This window comes from Lissotriton vulgaris, chromosome 2_2 (assembly GCF_964263255.1).
Source record: "Lissotriton vulgaris chromosome 2_2, aLisVul1.2, whole genome shotgun sequence".
Classification (NCBI taxonomy): Eukaryota; Metazoa; Chordata; class Amphibia; order Caudata; family Salamandridae; genus Lissotriton; species Lissotriton vulgaris.
Genome location: NC_141688.1, coordinates 157872381 through 157899987, shown reverse-complemented (window position 1 = coordinate 157899987; position 27607 = coordinate 157872381). Strand labels below are relative to the sequence as shown.

General features: G+C 39.1%; 1 protein-coding gene across 1 annotated transcript in view; it reads left to right on the top strand.

The window, feature by feature from the left end:
* ANO3 (anoctamin 3) overlaps positions 1-27607 on the top strand; it is a 1465374-nt gene that overhangs the window by 555524 nt on the left and 882243 nt on the right. The window contains exons 6-7 of the mRNA XM_086959492.1: positions 10471-10602; positions 17752-17858. Coding sequence (XP_086815618.1) covers positions 10471-10602; positions 17752-17858 — 239 coding nt within the window. The remainder of the gene's footprint in view (positions 1-10470; positions 10603-17751; positions 17859-27607) is intronic.

The window sequence follows — 27607 nt, the reverse complement described above, 5'->3', positions numbered from 1 at the left end:
TGGGTCAAAGGATTGAAGAATTTTATAGCTGATGTTGGGAAAAAGGTGATGAGCTTCTCACAGCAGGAGAGGGAGCCACAGCATATGGAAGACTCAAAAGCTAAGGGCCAGATGAAGGAAGACAGTTTGTGGCCACAACCCCAATGATTAAGTACATCACACAGCTTGTAACCACTAACTGTCATGCTAATATGCAAGAAACCTATTTTGATATTTGGTAACGGATTACCAGATTGCAAAATTAGTTCAGAAGAGCATATAACATTGCTATTTGGAAGGAGTGTTTGGGGCACAAGTTTAAAATACAGATTCACTTTGGTATGCATCTATGGTTTGCAACTCAAATCCTGTCGCAAAACATTGACATTTTACCAGCGGCCAACATGGGGTAATCAGCAATATGCAAAAGAAAATTGGGCACCTAATAATCCTGTCCCCTTTGTGGAACAAACAATGACAAACAAAAAAAAATGAATTATTAGGTAGTAGGCAGTGCTCCGGGGACCACTGTCTACTGTCAAACAAACATTTAAAAAGTTTGAAAAATGTTTTTAAATGCTGCCTCATTTTCTTTAAGTATATAAAAAACATCAGAGACATAGTGGTGATTGCAGAACACCAATCCTATGATAGCCACCTGTCATAGTGAGTTGTAGTTTGTGACCTACCTATTTTTGAGGTAATTTGTATTGATTCCTACTAGATATGGGATTTTGTGATATGATCGATAAGTGCATAGGTTGGATCGCAATATTCCACGCTGGTCACAAAAACACGTGTTAAAATTTGTAATCAGTGTTTTGTAAATTTGGCCCTTATTTCCCATTTTATTTTCAAAAAATGTAATTGTAGCAAGACAAATCTTTCTCTAATATTTCGATTGGGCATTGGTTCTACATTTTCGGTTGCTGTTTTTCCCCTCCAAGAGCCTGTGAAAACCATGAGTAGAGCGTTTAGTACTACTTTTTTATTATACTTCAAAGGGATGGAAAAACCAAGTGTTATTAAGCCATAGAATCCACAGAGTCCGTGTCCATTGTCTTCTGAAACAATTGTTTGCTGTTGTCTTTCTGATGGGTGGTTAGTGCTTGGGCAGACCAGGCCAATAGAGAGCATGTACAAGGAGTAAAACAAGCTCAGTAAGCACAAATTACAGATCTAGCGGTGGCCTTTAATTTGGGGCCAGTGATACAATGCATCAAGTCGAGGCTCAGGCAGCCATAGACTAAGGCTAGAGCATCTTGATTCAGTGGGGAATCAACATCGTAATTAAAGACAGCAAGGATATTAAGGGCATTGGAGGTCGACAAAAGAATAGTGAACCGGCCAAGAAAACAGAATTAAAATTGGAGCTAGGCCTAAGCAGTCTATAATCTAATGAGATTTTAATCACAGAATTGCGGGAAGTATAGGGCAGGGGTTCCTGGACAGTATGCCGGGTCTGGGATAGGTGCAATCAAGACCAAGGATGTGCCTGGTGATTTACATGGTTTTACTAGATTTATAAGAAAAACTATTTGTGTGCAACTAAAGATTTACCATAGTATTGTGTGTAAACTACTTATTTGCAGTACAAGCGGTCGTTGTTGTGCAAATTGTGAATGTTTGAAATGTATGACCCATATTTATTTAGACACAATGTTGAACAATTCAATTGTGCGACTCATCATGGAAATTAATTTCTGACTATATATTAATACTAATACATCCTGAAATAATATTATGGTATTATAAATTACCATCCTAAGGGTACCACTACAAGTTGGCTGTTAATTAGAGATGGAAACACCACAACTAGAGATACTGATGCTGGCAGGTACCCCACTATTCCCCCCGCTGGATAGTCCCACTATTCCCCCTCACACGCATGGGATTCTGCTTTTCTTGACTTGTAAACTAGTCTGATGTAGCGTTACCGACTATTGCTACTTTTAGTTAATAACTGCTCAAGATGAGCAGGTAATTCTGCTCTTTTAGTCTATACATAGGTTTTCTCATGTCTTATTATGTTTCTTTAAGATTTCTGCAACTACACTTTGAAGAACTTTATTTGTATGTGTCATTAATTCTTCACTGTAACACACCTGAAAATCTATTCCCAAAAAATAGGCTTATAAATATTGTTTGCTTTCTATGCTTTGCTAAGCTTTTTTTTTTTTTACGGAGTATTATATAGCGCAAACTTGGCCTGAAGGTATTGGGTATCAGAGTGCTTTACACAAGCATCAGTTGCATTACATGAGGACACATTCAATGTTGTTAGGTACGGGAAGATTAAGTGATTTCCCCAGAATCACAGGATGTTCAGCGTCATGGCTGTGACTCGAAAACGGTTCCCCAGATTCAAGGTCGACCACCCTAGCCGTTAGGCCAACCCCTCTCCCCATGTTTGATTTGCAAATACATGAATGAGTAAAAATGCATTCTCAGGCTACTAATACTATGTCATCATGAATAATAGATCACTCTGAATTGTTGCCCTCTTTTCTACCCAATATACCTTAAAAGGTAATTTTAATGTAATATTGGTTTGCTGTATAAAGGCATCTGTCAAAATTGAGCAGCATATGTGCATTCATTTTTAGATTGAGCCTAGAGTCAACGCTCATGCGCAAATCTGTGAGACTTAAATGCAGGCTTCTGATTTAGTAATAGGCTTGTTAGTCCCTCCTTAGTACAACCTTGTCTTCATTTGTAGCCTTCCATTCCTACTGGACCTTTTACTTCAGTAGTAAACCCGGGCGCCCACTTTCGCATGCTCTACCACCCCATTTTTTAGGTCTCGCCTACGCAGCGCGCATGCACTGCATAGGAGAGAGACCTGTATCCATCGCCACAACTTTGGGGGCAAAAACGTGCACGCGTTGCATTGCTTGCAATGCAAAGCGTGCACATTTTGTCGATTTCCTTGCGGGAGCGCGCGTGGTCGCACGCTCCCACAAGGAGATTGCACAGGCCCGCCTCCTTATCCCTGCTGCCGCGCCTCCCACTGCAGCCGTGCAAGATTTTTTTTTGCCACGCTACTGTACAATGCATGCGCTATGCCTTTAAGCTTAGGATAAACAAAAGGTGATGATGGACAGAGCGTTGACAATACAAACACTCACCCCCAGTCAACTGATCGGGGTTTAATCCATCACCGTTCTTTAGCTCACTCCGCCACCCCAGTTCAGACATGGCCATATGGAAAGTGTCTGACCCTGTGCCTCATGGGAACAGTCCAGCCCGAACTGCCAAGCCATGTCTTCCCTGGACCGGAATCAAGCTTCCCAGGACCGGTTTCTGGCATTACAGCCGTCTTCAGCCGGGCTTGCTTGACTCCAGTGGCAAAGTGAGCAAGGGACTCACGTCTGAGCACACCCTGCCAACTTAGGGCGAATAAAGAAAAACCAAAGGTGATGATGGACGGAGCGTTGACAATACAAACACTCACCCCCAGTCAACTGATCTGGGTTTAATTCATCTCCGTTCTTTAGCTCACTCCGCCACCCCAGTTCAGACATGGCCATATGCAAATCAGTCTGACCCTGTGCCTCATGGGAACAGTCCAGCTCGAACCGCCAAGCTCAGGGCTCAGGGATCTGCTCTGGGAGAGGTGTGGCTGAAGAAAAACATATGCGCCTCTCTCACACCGAGGGGGCCACGGAGGAGGTCCTGGCTTGGGGGCTTCTCCTTGATAAATTCAATTGCAAAGAGGAGTCAAACTTAGATTCTAGCTCGGATGATGAGGTGTTACCCCTGCGTGATGAGGGACGCTATATATAGGTGATATGGCAGCCAAGTGTGGTCATGATTGATTACTATATATGGGATTCGCTCGTGGACTTGGACTAGGAAGTATTGTGTTCCTTATCATGTGCTTTTTTTAACCCCTTCGATGCTCATGACGGAACGGTTCAGTCATGAGGCACAGTGGAGCTGTGCTGATAACGGAACCGTTCCGTCATGACCACACCCACTGCCATTATCCCTCAGCACCGGAGGGGAATATGTGCAGCAGCGATGAGGTTAATGTTATTTTGTTGTGCTTGACAATGCTCATTTTCTACAACTTATATTGCTTATATAAGATGTGAAGTACCAGTGCTTGAGAATTTTGCACTGCTTTATTTGCTGTTCTTTACGCAGATAATTAATAAAACAAAAATTATAAAAAAGAAAAGACCAATGGATGAAAAGAGTTGACCCAAAATCCTTCTATGAATGCATATACATGATGGCATTAACTGAAAAAAAATCTCAACTCGATTTATCTTTCATGGACTATTTAGCACCTCAATTTGAAGGTATCAACCCAGGCTGTCTTGTAAGCAAAACACTAGCTATGTCAAAACATTATAATATACCAAAAAACAGTCATAGACTATAACACAACGATGAACTTGATATCAAAAATAATTTGTTTTAATTAAAAAAGATTCGTTTCACAAACGAGTTTTGTATACATGATGAATTGATGCAATAAAACAGATATTCTTTATAAATAAAACATATGAGTTAAAACCAAAGGGAAAACAATAATGTTTATCCTATCTAATATTGTTGAGGCTGTAGTCTGTCAGTCAACGCGTTGGCACGTCGTGGTGTCTTCATCAGGACAAATTTATTTGCAGCCAATTTTTCTAGAGAGAACAGAACATTTTTAGTTCTTATTCACATTCACATTTACAAGAGTGTTATAGTTCTTATACATATACTGATTATTAATATCATAAAAAAGACTCTCGATTCAATTATTCGTGTTCATTTAAGATTATGACAAAAACACATCTTTTTTGTACATAGCATTAGTGTAAGGAAATCATTCTTTCATGGAGGTACTATAAGTAAGGTATGTTGAGGAGATATTTTCATTCTGGTTAATGATTAACGATTAACATCAAAATAGCGTCAGTATCACTCCTCTATGAAATTGACTACGTCAAAACGGTACACCCGCTGTATTTGATGAATCATGATACAGTACCATATTTCAGTATGATCTTATTCAATACATAGCATATGATTCTCTTATTATTGTTATGCAATCTCTTCCATATCTTAGATCTAATGTACATCAACAATTTTTCCTAAGACGCCCTTCTCCCAAGGCGGTAAAGGTGGATAAAAGAAGTATAGAAGAAAAGAAATAAAACAAGCTTTTCAAAGATACAAAAGTATAGTCCTACTTCCAGTTTACCTATTATCCAAAATTCGTCCTCTTATTATTCTTGTTAGAGTATCTTATAAGGCCTGTCTACCTATGGAGTTGTCTATTACATCATAACTATTACCAGCGTTATATTGGATCTATACATTAACATGCCTTAAATTCGAAATTGGGTTATACGTTTACCATTTTTAGGATTACCTGATGGAACTTTGTTTTATCGGTCTTTAAATCTCCAATTACGTCCACGAAAAGTGAGGCACCTCTTAAAATTCTATACTTTGCGGCATGTGAAATCTGAAAAAGATCCAGTCGACATGTCCAAATCTTTCAAAATTCTTTATTATTTCCTATGGGAACATTCTCTGCCTAATTAGCATAATCACGATATATTTATCAGCATAATATCGTGTACCTGTATCACTAGATTTCACTGCTCCCTTCTCACTTCTTGTGGACCAAGTTTTCTTTTTAATGCTTTTCACTTTAGGGACCCGTGTCTCCTGTTGGGAAAATATGATATCTCTCTAAGTTACCGTCTACCATATCATTTTTTCAGTTGGTTGTTTTATGGGTTTTCAATTGATATGTCTCTCACCGCTTAAAAGAATAACTTCAAGGTTCAGCAGTAGAACACGTTGTACCAGTAACTAATGTTGATAAGGAGTTGCGGGCTCAAACAGAGTTCATATTTGATCTTTAAAAAGAAAAGGAGAGCGCTAATTAGTATTTGTCATTTTACTAACGGTCAATTTCCACGCTTTGCATGCTGTCTTGCGGTCGCAGAAAATCCTACCTTTTACTGTTCTTTTCTCTAGGCTCGTATGCGAGGAGCTCCGTTACTGCGGCACGTAAAAACCGAAGGTGTATCTCGGCCGCAGTAACGGAGCTCCTCGCATACGAGCCTAGAGAAAAGAACAGTAAAAGGTAGGATTTTGTGCGACCGCAAGACAGCATGCAAAGCGTGGAAATTGACCGTTAGTAAAATGACAAATACTAATTAGCGCTCTTCTTTTCTTTTTAAAGATCAAATATAAACTCTGTTTGAGCCCGCGACTCCTTATTAACATTAGTTACCGGTACAACGTGTTCTACTGCTGAACCTTGAAGTTATTCTTTTAAGCGGTGAGAGACATATCAATTGAAAACCCATAAAACAACCAACTGAAAAAATTATATGGTAGAGGGTAACTTAGAGAGATATCATATTTTCCCAACATGAGACACGGGTCCCTAAAGTGAAAAGCATTAAAAAGAAAACTTGGTCCACAAGAAGTGAGAAGGGAGCAGTGAAATCTCGTGATACAGGTACACGATATTATGCTGATAAATATATCGCGATTATGCTTATTAGGCAGAGAATGTTCCCATAAGAAATAATAAAGAATTTTGAAAGATTTGGACATGTCGACTGGATCTTTTTCAGATTTCACATGCCGCAAAGTATAGAATTTTAAGAGGTGCCTCACTTTTCGTGGACGTAATTGGAGATTTAAAGACCGATAAAACAAAGTTCCATCAGGTAATCCTAAAAATGGTAAACGTATAACCCAATTTCGAATTTAAGGCATGGTAATGTATAGATCCAATATAACGCTGGTAATAGTTATGACGTAATAGACAACTCCATAGGTAGACAGGCCTTATAAGATACTCTAACAAGAATAATAAGAGGACGAATTTTGGATAATAGGTAAACTGGAAGTAGGACTATACTTTTGTATCTTTGAAAAGCTTGTTTTATTTCTTTTCTTCTATACTGCTTTTATCCACCTTTACCGCCTTGGGAGAAGGGTGTCTTAGGAAAAATTGTTGATGTACATTAGATCTAAGATATGGAAGAGATTGCATAACAATAATAAGAGAATCATATGCTATGTATTGAATAAGATCATACTGAAATATGGTACTGTATCATGATTCATCAAATACAGCGGGTGTACCGTTTTGACGTAGTCAATTTCATAGAGGAGTGATACTGACGCTATTTTGATGTTAATCGTTAATCATTAACCAGAATGAAAATATCTCCTCAACATACCTTACTTATAGTACCTCCATGAAAGAATGATTTCCTTACACTAATGCTATGTACAAAAAAGATGTGTTTTTGTCATAATCTTAAATGAACACGAATAATTGAATCGAGAGTCTTTTTTATGATATTAATAATCAGTATATGTATAAGAACTATAACACTCTTGTAAATGTGAATAAGAACTAAAAATGTTCTGTTCTCTCTAGAAAAATTGGCTGCTAAATAAATTTGTCCTGATGAAGACACCACGACGTGTCGAAACGCGTTGACTGACAGACTACAGCCTCAACAATATTAGATAGGATAAACATTATTGTTTTCCCTTTGGTTTTAACTCATATGTTTTATTTATAAAGAATATCTGTTTTATTGCATCAATTCATCATGTATACAAAACTCGTTTGTGAAACTAATCTTTTTTAATTAAAACAAAATATTTTTGATATCAAGTTCATCGTTGTGTTATAGTCTATGACTGTTTTTTGGTATATTATAATGTTTTGACATAGCTAGTGTTTTGCTTACAAGACAGCCTGGGTTGATACCTTCAAATTGTACGTTTTTCCCTGACCCAGGATCTTTATCCATACCAGGGGGCCCTTGTTACTTCACAAAAAAAAAAAACTATTTAGCACCTCAACCATGTCAAACCATTTTCACTTGACAACCCACTTCTGCAGTTCGTGGCACTTCTGATTTTTTCAACCAAAGAGCAGTGATAATCTCTTTACAGCCATCCTTCACATCCATACATCAATGGAAGGGACTCTTCAGATTATAGTTGTAACAAGCATTGGCATAGCCAATAGATCTCGCTTTTGGGACCTTATTAGTTTTTAGCCATGCAACAGTTAATGTTGTTGCAGTAAGGATATTGTGCTGCATAACTAAATACTTTTAAGGTCCCAAAAGTGAGACCTATTGGCTATGCCAATGCTTGTTCTAATTTGCTAGCAGCATTCTGTATGGCCGGACGCTTTAAAAAATCCTGCATTATTTCAATCCCACAGCCACCCAGTTGCTGCTTAATCCCGCTCTGTATTCCTCATGTCTGTTTCTACCACCCCACCCACCAGACCTACAGCACGCCTCCAACACAAGACTGTGTACGGTATACATATGCACTTGTTTTACTTTCTTATGAATAAAAATGCATTATTCAACATAATTTTTTGCGGAAGTGTACAATTGAGCAACAAGGCATTACATTGAATTTTAAAATATGGCTAAATATGTAGTGCAGTTTTTCCATGATAAAACTTTGAAAATCTTAAATCCTTCACTGTTGAACAATGGGTCGGTTCTTTTTTTATATTTCATGTTTGAAGAACTTCTATGCCGATGCTAATCATTGTAACCCACCCTGAAACTTGATCAACACTCACTATTGTGAAACTTCTAAGGAAACCAAGAGGCAAGTCCGAAGAGACAATTTCTCTCTCTCTTTGCACTGATCGGCAAATCCGCAGTCAGTTTTGAGGGAAATGAATAAGTGACAAATGAATGTTCGCACTTCATTTTTTATTTTTATGCCTGGCACTGCCACACCAGCACTCAGAAACCATCTTGTAATTTAAAAAATGTATATAGTAATACATACACAATACATATACCGAGTGACTTTGGGTCAGCGGCGCTCAGTGATTGCTGTGCTAGAGAGCCAATCAGATTTTGGATAATCCCACAGCACAATGGCCCCTTCAGCTATTGTCCTTGTCATAGTCTTTCAGGTTATGTGTGGAGGGGACACCGTGGATTAGTTGGCGACAGGATGGTCTTTTAGGATGGATGATGCTGGTGTTAGGCATTGTGGAGGCTTCTATGAACTCCGTTCCGTTGGAGAGGGTCAGGCAGAGGCAAGCAGGGTTGTCAGAAGAGAAGGAAACAGTGTATGTTTCTCCTCAGGTCACCTACCCTAATGCTGAAAATGTCTTTATAGATTTTAATTTAAAGATCTATACGTTACAGGAAGGGCAGATCTAACACTATATTTAATTGACTTTTCTCTGCCACCCATCTCCATCTCCCAGGGCTGTAGAATTGTTTGAATAATCTTGTTGTCCAAGGGAGGGATGCTTTAGAAAAATGTTATCTTCTGAAAAAATATCCACTTGTACCTTTTTAGGTCGAGACTGGGCAGCGCCTTTGCTGCTGAGAGGCATGCATTATTGGAGTATGGACTTGAAGCCCTGCCCACTCTCCCCTCATCTTTTTAATTGGCTTGTGTCATTGTCCTTCATAAACGCTGGCTTCTGATTCGTTATTAGGCTTGTTAGTCCCTCCTTGGTACTGCCTTATCTGCATTTGTTACCACCCATAATGACTGGACCTTTTACTTGGCTTGTTACATGGTCTGCGTTATAATTTGGTGAGCACTATTTTGCCTATTGAAAAATGGGAAAATGGCAGCTGCTTCATGTTTTTGCAGCGGGCCCACACAGGTCAATGTCAGCATCTTCTCGTATGGAGCGCTATGCCTCTCTAACTTTCAAAGTGGCTGACCCCTACCTTCACAGCAATCACGGGACAATGGCAGACCCTTCTTTTTTTTTAACACTATTAAGCTGAACGTGGCGTCCACTTCAGGGACAGCAAACTTTCTTTGAGCTTTTCATTTTTTTTCTAAACTTGAATGCTGAGCGCAGTGCCTGCTTCAGGGACATAGCGCTCTGCAATGCAACAGGTCTCGCTTTTGGCAAACTTTGAGCTATTAGTATTGTAAAGGACAATGCCTTTAATTATTATACATTTATAATGCCAATTGCTCAAAGTCGCACAACTGCGAGACATATTGCATTGCCAATGCTTGTTAATATTGCTAGGTCAGGATAAATACAACACATTGAGTATCAAATGATCCGATCTGGTTTCCAAACAACAAGGCATGTTATTATCTATCCCAGAACTGAGCTGTGGCTATGCATATGCCGTATGTTGAAATTCTGACAGCAATGGGCGTTCTGGGAAGACCTCAGAAGGTCTAATATGCAAATGTATCGAATGGTTGATATAACACATCTAACAATGCTTTGTTTGACAGCTATGATTCTCGTTAAAGGCTTTGCCTTGGCTAACACAGTGAAAATACCTGAAGCCATGATCTGTATTCTTTTTTTTTTTAAACTTTACTTACAGGAATACATTAAAAAACTGCATGAGTGTGTGTTTTTTTTTTTGGTCGCTTAACAGTCCTTTGCTTTTCTCTTTCAGTTAGAGACATGTCAAAGCATCTGCGCAGAGCGAATGCAAATGTTTATTTTAATGTATGCCTTCTTTGTCCTAGTTTGCAAAGGAATTTCCGACAGATGAAAAGTTGGCTGCCCAGAAACCCGATGAAACTTGACAAAGAGGCACTTCCGGACCTGGAGGAGTCAGATTGTTACACGGCGCCATTCAGCCGAGCTCGCATTCACCAGTAGGTCATCATATTATTGAAGTGCTATGCTAACCATTTTTAGAAGTATGATCACTTTCTGTGGTGCTTGAATTAAACAGTTTGCAAATTGGAGTGCACATTTAGTTTTTCATAGAATTGTGATTAATTATTATTTAATATTTTGACACACCAGTTGCCCCTCCTTTGTTCATGCCCTGCCCGACAAGGTCACATTAACTTTTATCAAATGTTCACAGTCAGTAAGTAGGCAAATGTGGCACTGACTGCCTCAAAATAGGAGATGTTAGAGTTCAAAAAATCTGAAGGCTCTTGGAGGTGAACCTTAACACAGCAGAATTGTGCGTCTTGGAAAATCTTTTCAATTAAAACAATTATAATCTGTGATCAAAACAAGGATTTTTTTTATAAAAGATCTGCAGCACATATCTAAGAATTTACTTATTTTATTTTTTAATTCTTTTTAATGTACATATTTGTATGAAATATCCTTTTTACTCAAATTAAAGCACTCTTCATCCATCAGTCCTTTATTGCGTCATTTGCATTTCCATTCTTCCACTCCGGCATATACCATGGGACAGCGGGTCGGTGCGCTTCAACATTTGGTTTACTCTACTGTGAATAATGACCTTCCTCACATTCACAAAGAGTATGTCCACACGCAAAGTAAATCTGTTTACCACGGTTAGGGAGTCAAAAAAGATGCTGCTTTTAGCCACAGTTATTTTGGTTGAAGAGGCTGAGCAGGTTCCCTATAACAAAGTTTAGCAAAACTAACGAAAAGCAAAAAAAAAAAAAGCATGGACAAAGTCAACATGTGGCCTGTTGGTTTTGTCAATACTTGTTTTACCAGTGTGCTGCAGTTTGATAAGCTGTACTTTATAAACAGTTGCCTTTATCACAATAGTTATATGTGAGAATCTCGACAAAGTTATTAGGGACAATATTTTTGGACCAATACAATTCCTATCAGTGTTTTAGTTAATTATGTCTTTCTCTGGACCACCTGAAAAAAGGTCCTGAGAGGTTCTGAAACCTGTAACAAGTAGTGTAGCTTATCTTGTATTTGTGTGCAATTGTTCATTTAGTGTTTGCACAAATAGAAGATCTGTCAAGTTTCAAGCCGCATTGGAGGGGGGAGAAGAAGGAAAAAGATAGTGGGAGGCTGATCGCAAGAGAGGAGATAGCAAACTGGACAGAGATGGTTAGGTATAGTTTCTAAGCTCGTTGCAGTCACTGCTGTCAAACATGCAGGGCCTCGGCGGTGTCCTATGGCCCAGCCGCATGGATTTCAAGGGTGACACACTTCAGGTACTGGGGAAACATTTTCTGTTTGTCACTTTCATGCAAAGCATGCAGACGGCTTTAAGCGTTGATACACTGTGGTAATTGTCTGTAATGCGATGCCCGGAATTGTAATTAATAGCAGAATTGAGTCACAGAACTCGACACATGCAGTTATAGCTGCTGTACTTCTCTCGGTTACTCTATTACAGGTATTGTGTTTTATTTTAAAGATTCAGGGCTGTATCACATAAACTGAGCACTCACAGCTTACAATCAGTCACTGCCACAGTTTTGGGCTGACTTGTTGTCTTAAATATTTTAAGAGGGGGAGTAGCGCTATTTTACCACTGGCAAATAGTTGCTTGTCACAGATATTTTAAAGGCATGTACTGCCTCTAGATAGAATGCAACACAATTTCTGTGCAACACAATAACATCACAATACAATAATGAAGCACAAAAAAACTCATCAGCACAAAAAACACAGAATACATCACCACCACAGCAAGAGGCCACTCAACAAATATGTACAAAGTTCTTCCCACAAATCGCCACCTTCTGAATTCTGATGTCGTGATAAAATGGTTGGAGCAAAGACTGCCTTAAATTTCCTTCAAAACTTAAAATACCATATGTCAAAAAATGTTGTGATCCAGCTCACAGTGTCTGAGGACGAGTAGGAAAATGCAAATTTCTCCACTACCTTTTTTGAGTGAGTTAAGTGAACAGGCACAGCGGTGCAGCAAATTGATACAAGTTCCACAAATAAAAGTTGTCAGCAGTAAATAAATAGAAATATGTAAATGAAGGGACCAAAGTACATCAATGTTGTGAACATAAGGCCAATGTGAGCAAAGCTGATAGGAACAACATAACCAACCTAACCCTTGACCAAGGACCAGTTTTGTTGGTGGTTCTTTATCTGTCTTTTTAATAATTTGTTTTAAACAAGTATGTTGTGAGAAATGCCCTGATGAGAAAGGCCCCCTTGAGTAATCACCCACAAATTAGCGCAGAGAGTTTAAATAGGTTTCACTGTAAATATATTTTTCTCGGCTTTGGTGTCTAGTTCCGAGTCACAAATCATCCCCAGGTGTTGAGTAGAACAACTGAGACATCATATTGATACAGTAAGAAAGAATGCCTATATCAAGTTGAAGGAAAAGAGTCACATTATCAGAAAAGGTACTGTAAAACTTATGAATAACTGTAAAGGGTTCTAGCATTATAACAAAAACAAGCATTGACAATGCCATTCGGTCTCGCCATATTGATGAGTTTAGTTTTGTAGTTTTTAATGAAGAGCATTATTATAATGCTAATCTATGCTAACCTACCTATTTGTTACATTAAACTTACTCCAGGTCTTTCTTCCTAGCTGCTCCCCAAAACGCATGCAACCTTTGATAAAAACACAATAAGTGTAAATGCAAATTAAGATAAAAGTCACAAATCGGACTTGCCTATCAAAGATCAAACAAGCAGCAACTCCAAGCTCCAGCACTCTGCAGCCAAATAAGTCCGAAATAGATGCCTACACTGCTTAATTTGTAAAACATTAAGTGCTGGGGCTAAAAGCAAAACTTTAAAAATTACCAAAAACACATCAGAAAAGCGATGACAAAGTAGACTCTAAATGCTTATTCCCTTGAATAAATTGTATTCAAACCATTTGCGATTAAATTACCAGACTTGCATATTAAAAATCAAACAAGCAGCAAATGCTACATTTCACTCTCCAGCACTCGGCAGCCACATAGTTCCCAATTAAAGGCCTACACGGTACTTAATTTGTAAAACATGAAGTGCCGGGGCTACAAGCAAAGCAGCAACTGCCACGTTCTACTCTGCAATACTCTGCAGCCACATAATACTCAAATAATGGCCTACATCCATTTGCTTAATTTGTAAAACATGAGGTGCTGGGGCTAAAAGAAAATCTTTAAAAACTGTCCAAAAGCACGTCAAAACCGCGATGAGAAGCTACACTCTAAATACTCCATCCCTTAAATAAATTACCTACAAACTATTTGCTATTAAATAAACAAACTTGTCTATCAAAGATCAAACAAGCAGCAACTACCATGTTTCACTTTCCAGCACTCTGCAACTACATAAGTCCCAAATAAAGGCCTACACCCAGTGCCTAATTTGTAAAACATGACGTCCCGGGGTAAAAAGCTAACTTTTAAAAGAAACTGGCCAAAAACACGATAGAAAAACTAAACTTTACATACTCCTTCGCTTGAAGGAATTATCTCCAAACTATTTGCAATTGAATGAAACATTTCTCACCTTTATAGTGACACAACACAATAAGTGTAAATTCAGCTGAAGAGAAAACTCCTAAACCAGACGTGCTTATGCAAAATCAAACAAACTGCAAGTTCCACGCTTCAATACTCTGCAGCTATATAAGTCCCAAATAAAAGCCTACAATGCTTAATTCGTAAAATATAAAGTGTCAGTGCTGAAAGCAAAATACAGGTCTGAGACATACATTACTTTGGTTCTATCTAAACTTAATAAGATACTAGTTTCAGCAATTCTCAAGTATCACGCCAAGCTACAACTCGTGTAATTCATAACAAAATGTGTACAACCTATGACACAGAGACCTACCACCCCTAAATATTAAAAAATACCCTGAACTTAGGGCACAATATATATTTTTTGGGATTAGTAGTAATATAAAAGATAACAGTGTTAATATCACAAACTAAACTACGTCATCTGTACCACAAAAAGCTACATTTAACAGAAAAGTTTTTCAAATACACAACGAAAGTTGACTTAATTAAATGGAGATGGATGTAAAATAAACCAGGTATGGGTACACATGGAGAGAAATATTACCTTTCGGTGGGAAATGTTATAGTCCAAAGTTCTGGTTTTAATATAAATCTGGGCCTTCGGTGGGCATATCACTGAAAATACAAGATTTGAAAAAAATATTATTTTTCTAAAGGTGCTTGTGGAAAACAATTTCTATGGACTGGAATCTAGAGAATGTTAAAGTGATTCTGGTATTTTACTGACCTCTGTGGGTCGTTTTCTATCAAGAAAGTTAAATAGAGGCAGTTGCCAGAAAAATTAAAAAAAGAAAGTCCCTAAGCAGAAAACAATTTTCGTTTATTACCGACCTCTACTAGTCGTTTTCCATCAAGACAGTTAAATAGAGGCCGTTGAACAGAAAAAAAAATCCCTAAGCGGAAGCAGTCTTTGGGCTGATCTCCAGAGTCCAGAAAGTACATACACATATAAGCATATACTAAAGTATATACAAGAGGTCTTGAATGCTCGACCTAAAAAACAATAAAAGTTATGTTAAATCAGTTACAAGGAAAATGATGCGTTAACAACGTAATTGGTGCAGTGATAGATTTCTTTTCAAACTTAAACTGAAGCGTGTGTCTGTGATGACAATTTCACATTCTGTTACATTGTAAGTAAACTGATGTAGAGACGAAGGAAACATTCAGTACCAGTAGAGTGTGCCAGTGCACTTGATATATGCCTCAGGGGAATTCAGCCAAAAACATTTCCAGAGTGCTGGGTTGAAGTCGGTGACCTTGATGCATGCTTTTTTCTTTGTGGGGCTATTGCAGGATTTCAAGTCACTCTTTTGAGGACACTTAAGGACAGTTTTGTAGCAGTAGCATTGCTAGGGGTGGGGCCCGAAGGAGACCGTGCCAATTATCTCTATTTGCCCTTGGGCCTCACTACCACAGCTGTTTAAAGTAGCAAGAAGCATCGCTGAAAACAAACAGATGTTGAACCTTGCCATTTCACATGCATGTACCTTTGTATACCATCACCTGCACTGAACTGACCATCACATTCAAATCAGCAGAGCAGCCCTTCCGTGCTGTCCAATCCTCAGGAATTAAGGCCTTTCTGGAATCAAAAAGTCCCTATTTGGCAAACAGACCTTTACTAGTGGGCACACACTTTAATGATCCTAGAGCTCCAGTACAGCAGTTAACTGGTTACAACACCGAGGTGAGGCCTTTCTAAGAGAAAACCAAAAGTGGTTTGCCCTGAAAACTTCCCAACTATTTAGATCTCAGCGGATGGGTTACACAGGGTGACGAATATGCCTTCTGCTGATATATATTCAATAGGATATAATTAGATTTATATATTTCGATGGACGGGATATCTATCACTGTTGTGACGGAGTAACCTATCTGCCAAGATCTAAATCAATGTTTTAATGGAGTGGGAACCCAATCTATCCTTGCAGGTATGGGCAATGAAGTTTTCAAAAAGAAGGGGTTTACCTACAAGGAATTTTGTTTATCTGAGGATTTTTAACAACTTTTTGTGACAATTTTTATCTCGCCCTAAACCGTGGTGAAAAATAGAATAAATCAAAAATAGAAATACAAACTAATCACAATTTATCTAATGAATCATAAATCATACACGGGGCAACAAAATATATTTCAAACAAACATTTATATATTTAATATATATGTATTTAAAAATTTGAAAGGGAAAAGCAACAAAACATAGTCTGTAAGGTGACGTCAGAAAACCTATACAAAAAACTATGTTAACACCTTCTCTATGTCATTAAAACACTCAATGTGATCCAGAGATCGATGTTGGAGAAGATCTAAATCAGACCCTTTATCTTTTAGCTAGAAGCCAGAATGTCTGTACTATACCTTTTAGTGGCATACTTACATGATGCTCCCTGTGTTTGTGACCAATACCAGCAGGATGGTGTTCAGGGTGGTTTTATACAATCAGATGATATGAAAAGGCATTGAAGGGAGATGATACCCTAGCAATTTGTCTTTGTTGACGCTTCAGACATAAGAGGAAAACATTACCCTGTGGGGAAATGGGTGTACTAGCAGCAATGACATGCAACTAAGACAACTAGATGTACCTCTAGTCACAGAGGCTTGAGTATGTGTGAAATGTACCCTTATCAGAAAATATAATCTCCCAAACCTTAAATTCCAAAACAGATATTTGAAATAATTTCGAAACATTTTTTGTTTCAGATATGACATCACTAAGGAGTAAAAATTAAACCAGTCTCTGCCACCTTTAAAGAAAAGGTTAATGAAATAATTAAATGAGAAATATTTCTGGTTTGTAAAAAGTGAAAACATTTAAAAAAAGATGTATTTTACTAAATTTCTCTTATATTTTTAACTGCACAGACAGCTTGAAAATATGGCGGCTGAAAGAAAGCGTCAGTTAGTTAAATAACAAAAGCAATCAACATAGGAAATGATAATAATCAGTGACAATAAATCAATAAAGGCAACGTTTATAAAAAAACGAAATATCAACCATACTTATAACTAAGGCTATATACCAAGTTGAGGAAACTGTGCCTTTAGCTAAGAGGAATAGTACTTATCTGTGTCAGGAGCAGCGAATAAAAGAGGAAGATGGGAGTGTGCACTGGCCTATTATGTTGTTGTTAAAGTTCTATTTTACTATGATGTATTAACATTCTTTAAAGGGCAGCATGTTGGGCAGCAAATAAAAGTATTTGCATAATGGTAGCCTCCGGTCTTGTAATGAATTTATTACTTGTTATACATGTTTCATTGTTAGCCTAGTTATTGGAATTCATGCCCCACTGGGCAATATGTATCAAAGACTGTTTTGGAAATGTTCAGATAAACCTCTGAATGTATCCCTCTGTGGCATCAGCTTCCAACCACTTAAAAATCCAAATATTAGTTTATGCAGGCATAGCGGTAGTAGAAATGCACTCGTTGAACTATCAATCATTAGGACATTTTTCCTTGGACCTTTAGAAGTAGGCAATATAAAAGAACAATTAAAGCCATACTCTTTCACAAGAATGTCACCCTTGTATTCATTATTGCGTTTTATCTCATTTTACAGCTTCACAATCACCAACAGAGACACATTCTTCAGCAATTCCACCAGGAGTAGAATAGTACATCATGTGTTGCAACGAACGAAGTATGAAGATGGAAAGTCAAAAATTGGTGAGATGAAAAAGGGCGTGTAGTTTTGTTTGAAAAAATATGTTGTCACAGCAATATAGCAGAAATCTAGTCACAGCAATATAGCAGAAATCTAGTTTTTAGGATTTCAAATTTTTACAAGAAGTTCCATTTCAGAACTTAATGCATGCTTTCTGACATGTTTGTAATATAAAATTACAATTACAATTTTATCACATTAAATCATCATATTACAGAAATATGAACAGAAAGAGGATGCCTATCTTGTCTGCATTTACCAGAGTGTTTTGGGATAGCATGCAACTCTCCTTATTAGATGACAATGTGGATGATTATTATTAATTCTCTTGTGACAGATTTGCCAAATTGAGCTACAGTGCTTGGATGAGATTCGAGAAGCCCTCTTACCAATGTGCTCTGAACTTTGGAACTAAGCAAAGATATTTGTAGTAAATAAAGCTCCTGGAAGAATCAACAAAGATGAACCAATCGGAGTCTCTCACTCTCTTATGCACATTTGCGATTGGGGCATAAATGTAAATACGAATCCTTAAACCATTATTGGAACTAGGAACGAGCAATTTTAGGAAGAAGTTGGGAGGGGAATGTTGTTTTAGCACAGTGAATAAATGAAGAGTAGTCTTGCTTCAGTGTGAAAGAACCTAAGTAACAGACTCTGCAAAGTGTAACATTTATCAGAAAATATATGGTCTGATTTGTCTTTTCTGAAAAGGTACTGGACAGATTGTTTCCTTTGGAAGCCATGTAAAGTTTGAGTTAAAGATGTTTAGCATGCCTTTTCTCTTTATATCATTGCCATTGATAATGTCATGTATGATATGTGTAAGAAAGTGGGATACTGGTTGAGGGGGGTGAACCCCTACTCAGGCAGCAGCCACACCGCTTTTCAGGGTGCAGTCACAAGCAAACCGAAATTAGCCTGTGCTTAATCCTCAGGTAGCTTGGCACAAAGCAGTCAGACCTAACTCAAAGGCAATGAACCAAGTGTCTTTGCAACTTTTCAAACAGTAATAACATGAAGGCAATACAGAAGAATAATGCCACACCACATTAGAAAAAGAGAGTGATTTTTAATACATAAATCAAGACCAAAAAGACAAAAATCCAATTAGTAGAACTGACGATAAGCAGGTTTAAAGATTTCAGTGACAAAAACTGTAGATATCTGGTTGTGCTCGACCAGGACACAGTCATAAGTACCGGCCGACTTAGATTGGAGCACGGGCTAGCTACTGGGCCCCAGTTGGGCAAGCTGAACAAGAATATCTCAAATCCTGGTTGTGGAGCATTGCGAGGTCCTACGTCGAGGATGTGTTGTGCATCTGAGGTTTGTGTATGGCCCTCAATGTGAAATGGTTTGAGTAGCTTTACATGACTGGCTAATTTCCGTTATTTATGGATTGTGCTATGGAATCATATTGGCACTATTTCAGATTCTATTAATTTTTTACTATTTTAATCCTTTACCAATGTTTTGTTATCAAAGATAAACATAACTTATCTTTTGCTGTGATTATTCAGTGACTTATTGAAGCTTTTAATATCTGATGCCACATCCAGCACCCAAATTGATATAATAAATTGCACAAAGCATTTAGCCACTCACAGTTATCTCTGGGCATAAGACCCAAATTGTGTGAATGCAACCACTTCAGGTTCCACCCCACCAGGTCTGCTGAAGATGGCCTTAAGTCATGCACCATCCTGTCTGCACATAGGCCCTGTTCTACACCCAAGCCCAGCAACATCCTCTGTTTCTCCTGGCCAAAATGAGGGTGAAGGACATGGCCACAACATGCACCATACCCTACATTATTGGACCCAGAGCTCATAGCTTTTGGCTATGTACCTTTAGATCCTGGTACATATTCTTTGCCAGCCCTTATACCACAGGCCCACTGAGCATTTTCTCTTGCTATGCACAGTACACTTGGGTGCAAGATCAGGCCTGCAGAAAGGCCAAGCATCAGCTATTGCTCCATTGACACAGCTGTGCTTTCTGTCTGGCATATGGCCAGGCCATGCACCTAACCCTGCACTACCAAGCCCATTGACTGCTGCATATTGTCTATGCATAGTAGGTTCTAGCCTATTTCCCTTTTTTCTCAATGTTACTGATTGCCTGCCGGTCTAGTTATTTTGTCTCATGCTCCCTCACTAGATGTGAGCCACACTTCTTTGAGCATAGTCTGTCTTTTGGCCACTATGAAAATACCTGAAAACCTGTTTATTTTCACAACAGATCAATCATCATTTTCAAGCGTCAGTGTTATCCGCTTATTACCCGGATACCCTAGAAAGGTACTGATGCACTCTATAAGAATAGTATTTCACTTGTTTATATGTAACCAAACCAATCAAATAGCTCTCCTGATAGCTGATTCCTTTGATCTCTTTGGATGCATTAACCAGGACTCAGATCAAAATAGCCGTACCCTAGAAATGGGAAGCAGGCAGCAATTCATAGGAAAAATCAGTACAAAAAAGGTGATATTTTTAATAAGAAAATATATGTAACTGCTAATTATGTAGATTCCCTTCAAACAGTAGCACACCTGATTACTAAGGGTGGGCATAGCTGTCGTAGTGCCTCTAAGCGAAGTTCCACGGAGTTGGAAAACAACCCTGTGGATCTTCGCTCCGCTCCGCCCCTCCCAATTATTTACTATGTGTAAAAAAAAGGCACTTACCTGCCGTGGCTGCCTCCTCCTCGCCATGGCCGGTCTCCTTCCTCGTCCTCGCCGTCCTTCCTCTTAGATAACCCCTATGTTGTACATCTTGCTCGTCATTTAAGCAATCACTTTGAAGACAGAGAGAAAACAGCATCATCTATCTTGGTCTGGGGGGATGTGACATAACATCCAGAGCTGCAGACTCTGGAACTGGAGTACTGGATTTGAGTCTGGGCTTTCCATGTCCTTACATTAAAAACTGCTGATCATGAAATAATGGCAAAACCCAAACAATTACTGATTGAAAACAAAATGGGGGACGGAAGCAGAATGGCAAAAGCCAACAGCTGATATATAGGTTTATTAGCACTACGGCAATTATTGCTGAATTGACGTGAGGTAAACTTGTACAGGAAGATAAGCTGACATTTAAAACATGGGCAGAATGAAAATAATGTGTGCTTGAACAAACCTACATGCAGAAAAAGGCAAGAATACAAGTAATAGGGCCATGGTCCATTGAATGGTCGACACAAATAAAGGAGGGACATATAATAAATACAATCCACAGGAAGCTAGCCTTTGCGAAGGACTCACAAAGTAACAAATTAAAAGTGACGGGCGGGCTGTAAGCCCATCGAGTAGATACAGCATGCCAAGAAGGGACCGCTCATGCGTCGCCTACGTGAGAGGTAAAACGCAGCCTGCATCTCCTCGATCAGAAAAATACAAATGACAGAAACCTCTGCTGTACAACCTTTCCAGCATGCAACATAAGAGGCCATCTAAGTATGCAACCAGCAAACAACAGATTATTTACATCTGTGCACAGCTTCAGAACAAGACTACAAATAAACCATAGAACTGTTCTGGCTTGCTGTCCTGGTTAGCTGCTAACAACAAACGCCTGTGTCTCTGCTTCTATTCATCAACACCTGCAGTCACTCACAGAGCATCCTTCCACTCCTGCATACACGAATCCAGCTCCAAGTACAATCCCACCTCTCCAATTTTCCACCCCATCATCATTATTTGTACAATAAGGAAATCAGGATTTAAATATTTCCCAAAGTGACTCCAAAAATTAGACTTTGTGAAGCAATATTTTGAATTTTACTGATGACTTTTCTTTCCGTTGTGACATGATGTCCTAACCTACTTTTGACTGTTCCAAAGCACAATAAAGAGGTATGTATTATGAATTTACCTCACCAAATACCAATGGAACGTAAATTCAAGATTACAGAACTGCCAACCTTTAACAAACTATTTTATTTTTAATCTGGCCAACCCACTGGATATGCAGAGCGGCTGAACAGACTTACATGCCCAACGCTTCCTAACAAGCCTAAGATTATGCCCGCAGTCCTATTTGCTTCCTGCCCAACTCAGCAATATATTGATTATGGGCCACATGTAGGTAAAAGCAGTTTAGCGAGTCCTTAATAGCGATATTTAGTGAATCGCTATTAAGGACTCGCAAAATACCATGTAGGTCGGAATCGCAATATTTTTTTGCAATTCCTACACATTCCTTATTTGCGACTCGCAAATTGCGACTCGCAAATAAGGAATGGCTTCCCATTCATTCCTATAACTATTAGCCAAGCGTGCAATTTCAAGGATGCAAGGGTTCCAAAAGGACACCCGGTTGCACCCCTGAATTGTGCACGTGTGCACATGTGGCGCACATACATGCCCTAGGGCATGTAAGTGTGCCACATGGCACTTTGAAAAAAGCATAAAAGTGCTTTTTTAAAGGAAATCACAACTTACCACCAACTTGAAGTTGGTGGTAAATTGCGATTCCTTAAGCCATTATCGCAATTTGTGAAGCCTACTAGCATAGCAGTTAGGGAATCTCAAATTGCGATTCTCTAAATGCTTGCACAAAATGCTTGCGATTCCTTATTTTGCAAGTAGGTAATTGCCTACCTACATAGCACACAGCTAAATAGCGATCGCAAACGCTGATATTCTGCGAAATTTCAGCGTTTGTGATTGCTATTTCGCCTGCTACCCTATGTATTTTAAAATGGAATTCAATTGTACTTGTTGGGAGAAAACTGCCTATTGGTGTTCCTCTTTTGTGCACAAGCATTACTTTGCAGCCACGTTGTAATTAATACCTAATTCAAAACTAGTTTTTAGTAACCCTTCACTGTTTAAATAAGAAATCTGTAATAAGCTAGCTCAAATACTTGTCCCAAAACTGCACAAATTTCACAGGGTTTTACAAGCTTCACAAAATATAAAAAAAGTAACAACCCTACCTGAACCTTCAATTCTGGTAATGATTGAGCAATCACAAAAGATCTTTATTTGTTTACCTGCAGCCCCAGACCACTGTCCCGGAACTTATGTTAACGCTCATTAGATCGTAGAAAAATAAAATCCAACCTCCACATTTGAAGAGAACATCCAACCTAGCTACATCATCTACAAAGCCACCACAACTGACACCCGTGCCTGTCTGGCTGACACGCTCACAATTTCTCGTGGCTCTTGGCACTCCTACAGCCAAAATGCTATTACACTAAAAACAAATGCAAAAGATAGAAAAAGCAAGGCAACAGGCCTGCTTCATCTATGCACCCAGAATCTGGAACATCTCTTTATCCTACATACAGGATTGCCCTAACAGAGATAAATAAAAGTTTAGGCTGGTCATTGGTGAAACTTATTGACAACCAAGTGATCCATAAAACAAGTTCAGTGCTTTGTCTCTTGAACCACAAGAATACACTGCTGCAAGTTCAATACATTGCCAAGGATCTCATTTTTAGGTGTTGGCTTAGCAGTGATGCTGAACACCAAAAGGTACCTCTGAAGGCAATGTACGGTAGAATATCTCATGCAGTTCACAGAAACATTTACCAGACTTCCTTCATTTAAGTTCAATATTGAGTTTGAGCCTATGTTTTGTCTTATCTTAAGAATTATATGATCTGCACACTACTTTTACTATATACCCACCTATCTGCACTTGAATCACTACACCTTCCATTCTCTGGAACCCCTTCTTCCCCCTTTCTCCCTTTTTGGCACAGATTCATGCCAATGTTTGGTTATAATCATGCATACAGAGAGTGTTCAATGTGATGAAGGGCCAGATGTATCAAGCAAATTCGCATTCGCAAAGCCGAAATTCGCAGAATTTCGGCCATTGCAAATGCGAATTTGCTAAATGGAATGTATGAAGCAAAATCTGGTGCATAATAAGGAAAATTTGCGATTCCTTATTTTGCAATTGCATTTAAGGGATCGCAAATGTTGCGATTCCTTAAATGCAATGTATGTAGCAAAAAAAATTAGCAAAATGCCCTTAAGGAATCGAAAATTACCACCAACTTCTAGTTGACGGTAAGTTGTGAATTCCTTGAAAAATGCACATTTTTGCATTTTTCAAAGTGCCATGTGACGCACATACATGCCCTTAGAGCATGTATGTGCGCCACATGTGCACCCATGCATATTTCTGGGGTGCAACAGGGTGTCTTTTGGACACCCCTGAACTCTTGAAAATATTCTCAATTTGGGATTAGCAAATTGGGAATCACAAATTGAGAATAACTTCCCATTCATTCCTATGAGCCTCCTGGCCCATAGAAATGAATGGGAAATTATTCCTTAAGTGTGATTAGCAATTTGCTAATATCAATCAAGGAATTTTAAGAAATCGCTAAAAAATAGCTAATTTCTGCATACATCAAAATTTGCAATTCCCTAATAGCGATTTCAAAAAATCGCTATTTGGAATCGCAAAAGATGGTAATGATACATCTGCCCCTAAATAACATTGAATTTTCAATAATTTAACGGGGTTGTCCTATATGTTTTTTCTTTCTTTATGATGTGTTCATGGTCAATACCGCTTTACTGGGACTAATCCTTTAATGTAATGCTAAAAGATGAGGCAGCTATGTAGCTGGTGCCGTGTTCATCAAAGAAAACATGCCTCACACCTCCTGAAGCTGCCAGCATGCTGACTCCTGATCATGGTAAACACTGCCACCATGCCAGTAACCAGAGCCCTCCTAGCTGCAGTAGAGACGGTGCCATGCTGGGGCAGAAACAATGTAACGGGAGCGAGTGAAATTGAAAAAAGAGTTCCTGAAAAATAATTTATAAATAAGAAAGTGTACGTCTACAAGAAGTTAGGTTCTGCTCCATGGGAGGATACAAATGACAACAAGGCAGAACAAAGAAGAAGCATTAACCACTGGCGAGGAAGTGTTTTTGAAGGACAATCAACGTTAGGAATACAATGGCAACAGGCGGGCTGTAAGCCCACAAAGTGAATATAGCGTGCCTCACAGAGGTAACACATGTGCTGCCTAGGCTTGACCTAAAAACGGTAGGACTAGAGGAGGGGTTGTAGCCTTATATAGTGGGTGAGTTTACAAAGCTAATAGCCATACAAATGATTTCTGGAGCACACTATTAAAAAGTAATGAGGGGTAGCATATAAACTCCTGTCTACATAACAAGTCACTTTGTAACTTGGGTGCGGACATGACTGAGGAAGGTAGTACGCAAAATTTCCATTGTTAAACATGGAAAAAATATTTAGAGGGACCACTGCTGTGGTCTGCACTTAATACAATACTGATAAAATAGGTTTCATTCAGTTGGATTATTTAACTTTTGTGTAATGGGATGATAGATGACACAGAAATTTGACTAATGGCATGAATTTATATGTGTACTGGAGAGTGCATGTAGGCCATCCACATATATGACAAATATTTATGGCTGCCAGGAGCCCCGTGGTGCTGCAGTATATGAGCACTCCAGTGACACATTAAAAGAACAGGTGTCTGGAGGATTAGGCAAAAAAACTGCTTTTTTTATCTTAATAAGTTACCCACAGGGATGTGTGTGCTTCATGAATAAAAATTGTACGATAACAATATCCCCATCAACCATAGATTTAAATGAATTTTTCAATATACCTCCTGTTTATTTTGGGTATATATAACCAATTACTCAATAACATTTCACATTACTTATTCTCCGCTTTCTATCCTATGACCAATAGGGTACCTGTTGCCAGTGGTACCCTGCCCACTTTTGCATCAGTTTCTGTTTGCCCTACAATAAACAATCCTACTTTATACCTCTTGACCTGAATCCATTATAGTAGAATGCTTCTCCATCTGTGCAAAACTTGAGCATCCATCTACAGATATAGTCATTGTCAAGAAATGGCTTTTTGTAGGATCACCCATTTTTACCGCCAGTGTTTTATAGATTATGCATGCCCCTGTCATTGTCTAAGTAGTCAGAATTGCACCAAACCCAGTGGGGGCAAAAGATGTACCAGAGCTTTAGGAGAAGAGAAGAAAGATTCTGCCATTTTGGATTTTGGCAAAGCAGAGCCTTGTGGGACTGCTTAGGGCCAATTCGCCAGAAAGTTGGGTTGGGTTGACCCTTTGAACCTTTACCTTAGTGGTTAGGGGTCACCCCCACCCACGAGGTAGTGCCAGGCATAAAAGTGTTACACCTGGCTACCTTCCTCAAAACACTGCTGGGCCTGTGAAAAACAGAAGAAGGACTGCACCTGCTGAACTGAAGGACTGAGCCTGCTGTATTACCTGTGGAGAGAATTCCAAGGGCTGGACCTACTCCCACTTGAACCCACGAGAGATCAGTGATTGCAAGGGATAGTTGGCTAGCCTCCTATTAAGCTCCTGGAGTGCAAAAGCTACAAGAAACCTGCAACAAAGTAAAGCCCAGCTGACCAGTTCCAACTGGATTGGCCCTAGACCTTGACTGTGGCTTCTGGGAGAATGTGTCCTAACTTGCCATTTAGTGCCAAAGGGCCTGGGCCCTTGGCTGGTGGTTTGGTGTACTATCTCTTTCTCAAGATTGCGAAAGTGGACATTTAGAAACGTTTTGAGAACGTTTTCATAATTGAAACAAGCGACCATGGGACCACCACCAAACTGAAGCCGCCATTGTTCCATTGCCAGTCAGATTCATTTTACTGGCTTTCCCAACTGAAGCAGCACTACTTCCTGGGAAGTTTCTGTGTCCCAACCAGGAGGATTTTACCAAAGCCGAGAAGCACTATACTGTCTGTTGGATACCGCAGCAGCCCCCCTTCTGATGAGAACATTCTTCAATAAACATTAATGACAGAAGGTGAATTTTTCACCGTGATGTACCAGGTCCCAGTATGTGACCTGTGCTCTATTGTAGTAAGCCTTAACTTTTGACTTTAGCCCAGGTTGGTGAGACCAGATCCTCGAGGTTAGCACTTTTGACGTTTTTGGTGCTAGAAAAATCTAAACCTCCTCAAAATCATATTTCAGATCTGTTGATCTGATTTTAATCATCGTGGTGCTTATTAAAGTGCACATTCTTTTTATAAATTGGAGTGAGATTTTTATTGTGTTGTGTTTTTGAATTAATAACGGTTTTGTTACTGATAAGTGCTTTAATCTTGTTTTCTTTGAGATAAGCCTCACTTTTCTGTGCCACAGCTCCCGAGAACTGAGCTAATTTTAAGATTAAAGCAATCTAACTGGACCTGATCCAGAATAGTGATAGTAGGAACCCGATATTTGTAAAGCACAAACTAATCACCCTTAAGGGTCTCACGGCGCTTGGGGATGTTGGGGAGTTAAAGCGAGCTATTGCCCAGAGTCACATGGTGCTGGGCTGAGCCATCCCTGGATCGGGGATTGAAATGTGACCCCCATTCTTCAGAGTCAGCCACCCTGGTGGCTACGCACATCTCTCGGACCCCATAGTATGACTTGGTGTGTTCTCCCACCCCTCTCCCCCACTTATAATCCATTTTTTTATTGTCATGATAGTGTGTAGTCCCCTCTTCCTTGGTCACTCTACACTTGTTCTCCCACTGGGATTGGTCCCTTCCTGAATGAGGGAGCAAAGAAGGGCCCTACCCAGGTGTCAACTAACATTGACTTGTGACAGGGTAGGGTCAATCAGGTTCCTAGGAACATCCTAGATTTCATCCTGCCAAAGGAATGGAAATACATCCCCACACTCAAGGCCTGCTTTGGAACAAGTTTTCACACACGATCTAGGTGGTTCATCAACTGCCAG